The sequence below is a fragment of the Miscanthus floridulus genome, chromosome 8, assembly GCF_019320115.1.
Source record: "Miscanthus floridulus cultivar M001 chromosome 8, ASM1932011v1, whole genome shotgun sequence".
NCBI classification, from domain to species: Eukaryota; Viridiplantae; Streptophyta; class Magnoliopsida; order Poales; family Poaceae; genus Miscanthus; species Miscanthus floridulus.
Window position 1 is genome coordinate 93,668,806 of NC_089587.1, and position 4,996 is coordinate 93,673,801.

The window sequence follows — 4,996 nt, forward strand, 5'->3', positions numbered from 1 at the left end:
TGCAACAGCAGTACTACAATCCTAAAAGAAGACCAATACCATCTTAAATTAGGGCATTGGCTAAACTATTTATAATAAACAACCCATAATCAGGCATTAATGCGATATAATTTTAGAAAAAATAAATATAAGTCAGAAGTATATATATGCACACAATACCATTTCATCAAAAACATAAGTATGTGCTATGGCACATGACACATGGTTACATGGTAAATACACATTATTTTGAAGCAGTAAAAGTCCTTAACAAGCATAATAATGTTTTTTTTTTTTGTCGATGAAGTTTGAAGTTGCAGCATAAGTAATATTGCACGTGCAAATAGATTAACCGTACATTAAATTATCTGATACCGAACTCATGTCGATGGTTAGCAATAAATCATCATATGATGATTGATTTCTCACAAAGGCCCTAAACTATATATATGCATATTTGTGGTGCAAGGTAGAGCCTGAGAGACCAATAATACTTGATTGCCTCATTGTTCAGTGTTCGACTAACAATGTGTTTCTCAAGAATTAAAGGCGTAACATAATAGTTTCAAAAGATGGCAAGGCAACAGTTCTTCATCCTTGGATAGTAACAATAATATTGCAATAATCTTTAGTGGTGTACTTCCTACGTTCCAAATTATAAGTCACTTTGACTTTTTTTGTTCATCAATTTTGCTATGTATCTAGACATATTATTATTTTAGATACATAGCAAAATAGATGTACCAAAAAGTCAAAGCGACTTGTAATTTGGAATGGAGGGAGTATCAAAAAAATGTTTGCAATCTTTAGTGGTGTATCAAACAATGTTTTGACTTTGATAAAAAAAATTGAATGAACCACTTGCTCCACTAATCCTAAAAACAGGAAAAAAAAAACTGGAAAAGGGAGAACATTTTGCAGAAATTGAATCTCCCATGATTTCGGGAAAAAAAAAAAGAGAATGATCAACACGGCTTTTTGACCAGGGCAATATTACAACATGTACTAAATTATTTAGTTATGTGCTGACAGTACTTCAACAAGTGCAATTGTGTATTTCCAATCATAGACACTACACGTGTGTATAGGGTCTTGTTCACTTTGCAAATTTTTTTGAACCCGATGAATAGTACCACTTTCGTCTTATTTGGCAAATATTGTCCAATCGTGGACCAACTAGGCTCAAAAGATTCATCTCGTGATTTCCAACTAAACTGTGTAATTAGTTATTTTTTTTACCTACATTTAATACTCCATGCAAGTGGCTAAAAATTGATGTGATGGAGAGAGAGTGAAAAAACTTGGAATTTGGATGGCATCTAAACAAGGCCTAGGAAATATTTTTTTTAGAAAGGATGTGTATAGGAAATATAACTAGTTGAAATGACACTTAAATTAGGATGGGAAAAATAACCTGAGATGACAATTGGATTGGTGATGTGATGCGATATGATGCTGGATCGGAATATGGGTTGGGATCCCACAGTGGCGAACCATGTTTTCAAATACTAAACTTGGAAACATTGGTGACGCTAATCAGGACTGACACAAGCACATAACAAGCATTCCTTTTTTCCAAGCATCTCGTCGTTTGATTCTTCTGGAGACATATATATAGAGAGAGATCTGACTCCGCCAGCCTTCTTCCCTGAGCATATGATGACTGGAAATCTCTCTCCACTCTCCTCTCTCCTCTCACCTCCTCTCACTCACCACCCTCCCATCTTCTCTCTCTCTCCATATACAGCTACACCTTATCATTCATACCAACTTTGCAACTAAAAATCAGGTAGCACAGAAGCTACTAGCTAGGAAACTAGGGTTCAGCTTTTGAAGAGAAAAGCAAAAGCAAAGGTGTCACTCCCTGTGGAATAGACACACAGGAGTAGAAATACTTGAGCAAATATGCGAAGAAGCCTTAAGTATTATAAGGTTGACTGAGTCGGCTAAATCCAGGCCATGTAGGAAAAACATATAACGCGGCACAGAGAGAAACGGAGAGAGAAAGCGAGCCGGTGCTCTACTCTTTGCCGCCCGTTAGCGGGCGATAAGCCTCGACGTTTTTTTCCTAGCTGTTTGATAGAGCATTAAATATACGCATGTTTGATAGAGCAAAACTCTCAGCTAGTTTATTATATGTGCAAGCTGTATTACTTACTATATGTGGCATGGCACAATCTCTCAGCCGGCAGTCAGCTGGCTTATTAGCCATGCTCTAAGTACCCACATTCTATATCTGCATGACACCACCAGGGGACAGCATCATCACCACCATTGAACAAAGATGAAACGAAGAAACAATGGCAAGAGGAGCGGGAGAGCATCAATCAAGATAGGACCAGCATCAGGTTACCTAACTGTCAGGTTTTAAACTTTGAATCATGATGAACACTGCTCCCTAGCTAGCTAGTCCAAGCTTTTTATATAATATATATATACCTCTAGTAACCTGATGGGCTAGCTACTACTACTACAGTAGTAATAGTATGATCCTAATAAAGAAACAGTGATGAACGGTGCTCACCAGTTTATGCATCGATCATTGAGATTGAAAGAGAGAAGCAAGAGGGATGGGGGAAGAAGGAAACAAATAAAAGCTGCTAGTAACAATTTGGTGATGATCGATAATCCTTCTAGTAAAAAGCAAATATTGAAGCAGTGGATAATGGAGAGATGCATGGCAAGTCCGAAAGGGAATGAAACCACAGATAGCAGGCTAGCCGTGTCAATCGTGGTGGCCGTACGTTTGATCACCTCGGATGGCCGTGGAAGAAATGCGCGCCGCCGCCGTAGGGGCCGGGCGTCGGGTACGGGTCCATGACCACAGCCGATGACGAGACGGGCCCCGCGACGCTGCCTTCGCCCGCCGCGGCCGTGCTCGGGGAGGACCCCTCGGTGGCGTGGCGGAAGCCGCCGCCGCCGCCCGCAGCGACCGACGGGTCCGGGCCGACGTCGTGCAGGATGCCCTTGAATACGTGGCCGGCGATGCTGACGCTGGTCTGGTACGCCACCTCGGCGTCGGGCTCGTCGACCGGGCCCAGGCGGACGCAGCGGAACAGCGCCTCCGAGCTCACCTCCCGCGGGAACCGCTCCGCCACCACCGCCATCTGCTGCTGCTGCTCCCCTGATCGATCAATAAAGCACGCACATGGTGGTCTCGATCGATTAGCAAGCAGCTAGCTAAGCTAAAAGATTATTAGGTACGATGGTGATGAATTGCTTGCTTATTAGCAAGCTAGTGATTAGTGAAGGAAGATGTGCAGACGTGCAGTGCAGTTTATATAGCATAGCAGCAACAAATTAAAATACGTACCCCACGAAGTGGTAGTGGCGGTGGTAGAGGAGGGCTGGGCACCGGCGTCGCGGTGGCGCTTGGAGGGCTCGGCAGCGCCGGTGGCCTGCTGCTGCTGTCGCTCTCGGCGCTTGGCGGCGGGCACCCAGGTGGACTTGACATGGGTGGGGCAGTCGAAGCCCCGGCTCTTGCAGCAGGCGCGGCAGCGCATGTGGACGCAGTCCTTCTTGGCCTGGTTGCCGCAGTCCTGGCAGCTGATGGTGCCCGCGCCGGCGCCGGAGGCGGAGCCCCTGCCGCCGCGCGAGGAGCCCGCGGCTGTCGCCATGGGGTCATCGGCGAAGCGGATGATGTTGGGCGCGTAGAAGTGGTGGTGGTGCTCCTGCGCCGGGTGGTGCGGCCATAGCTGGAACCCGCCGTGCGGCGCGGAAGCGGCGGCGGCGGCCGTGTAGAGGTAGGCGGCGGCGGACTCGGAGCCGGAGCCGGAGCCGGAGGAAGGGTTCACGTGTGGGTGAGGGTTGTCGCCGCGTCCGTGGCCTCCCCCGCCTCCGCCTAGAGGGAAGCCCGCCATGCGGCCAGATCCATATAGGCGGCCCGCGCGGGCAGCGGCGGATCGATCGCCCGTGTCCGGCTCTTTCTACTGCGTTGCTCCTCCCCGCCGCCGAGCCGACGCCCGCAGCATGGCCGCGCCGCGTGGCGGGTGGGCGCGAATTTTGAGCGCTCGCTCTCGCGCGGCCCGGCCGGGCGGCGGCCTAGCTAGCAGCGAGCGAGAGGTGGTGCAGCTAGCGGGTAGCTAGCTAGCTGTGTCGACCGATCTAAGGTGGCTAGCTAGTGTGCGCGTGCAGGTGTAGTGGGGGTTCCCTAGAATTTTGGCGTGTCTGCGCGTGAGGAGGTGAGGGAGAGGGAGGGGGAGGGAGAGGAAGGTAGGCGGAGGAGGAGGAGCTCGAGTGAGGTGAGCGCTGAGGTAGCTTTAATTTTGTGGGTTGATTGAAGTGAAATATTCTGGTGAAAATATTGCTGAAAGAGTTGCTGCTGTGGTTGAGGAGTTTGGTCTGATTGATAAGATTTTTGCTATTATTTTAGATAATGCTTTTTCTAATGCTAAGGCTATGAAAACTTTAACACCTATGTTTGCTGGTTATTTGGGTTTTGATCATTCACCTGAGCCTTTAGATCATAATAAACGTAAGTATACTCTTATGCATCAACGTTGTGCTTGTCATATAATTAATCTGATTGTTAAATATGGACTAAAGAGGTTGAAACCTTACCTAAAAGATTTTAGAACTGCAATTAATTTTTTGAATTCCTCTAATCAAAGAATTGCTATGTTAAAAAACTACTGTAATGCTAAGGGTGTTAGACCTAGAAAGTTTGACTTGGATATGGATGTTAGATGGAATGCTACTTATCTTATGCTGAAACACTTGGTTCCATATAGTGCAGTTTTTTTAGTGTTCATTAATTCAAATTATGGATATGCATTGTTGTCTCCAAATCCACTACTGGAAACAGGGCCTTTGCCGAGTGCAAACTGCTTTGCCGAGTGTCAAAAATCAGGCACTCGGCAAAGAATTGCACTTGGCAAAGAATTCTTTGCCGAGTGCCGGGCACTCGGCAAAAAAGGGTACTCGACAAAAGCGCGCCACTCGACATAGGCTGCCCCACGTAACGGTGTTCGGCCACGTCCTTCTTTACCGAGTGCCTGCTGTTAGGCACTCGGCAAAG

The 4,996-nt window shown here is 46.8% G+C and overlaps 1 protein-coding gene across 2 annotated transcripts; it reads right to left on the reverse strand.

The window, feature by feature from the left end:
• Positions 1-2,150: 2,150 nt before the first annotated feature.
• Positions 2,151-4,118, reverse strand: LOC136472959 (protein SHORT INTERNODES 1-like). 2 transcript variants are annotated; one of them, XM_066470660.1, is made up of 3 exons: positions 3,293-4,118; positions 2,724-3,103; positions 2,151-2,215 (listed from the first exon to the last, which is right to left on the reverse strand). In XM_066470660.1, exons 1-2 carry the CDS (start codon positions 3,837-3,839, stop codon positions 2,730-2,732), a joined length of 921 nt encoding a protein of 306 aa, XP_066326757.1. In that variant the 5' UTR covers positions 3,840-4,118; the 3' UTR covers positions 2,151-2,215; positions 2,724-2,729. The 2 variants fall into 2 exon arrangements, with proteins under 2 accessions (XP_066326757.1, XP_066326756.1); XM_066470659.1 differs by lacking the exon at positions 2,151-2,215 and having other exon boundaries at positions 2,393-3,103.
• Between the last annotated feature and the right edge of the window lie 878 nt (positions 4,119-4,996).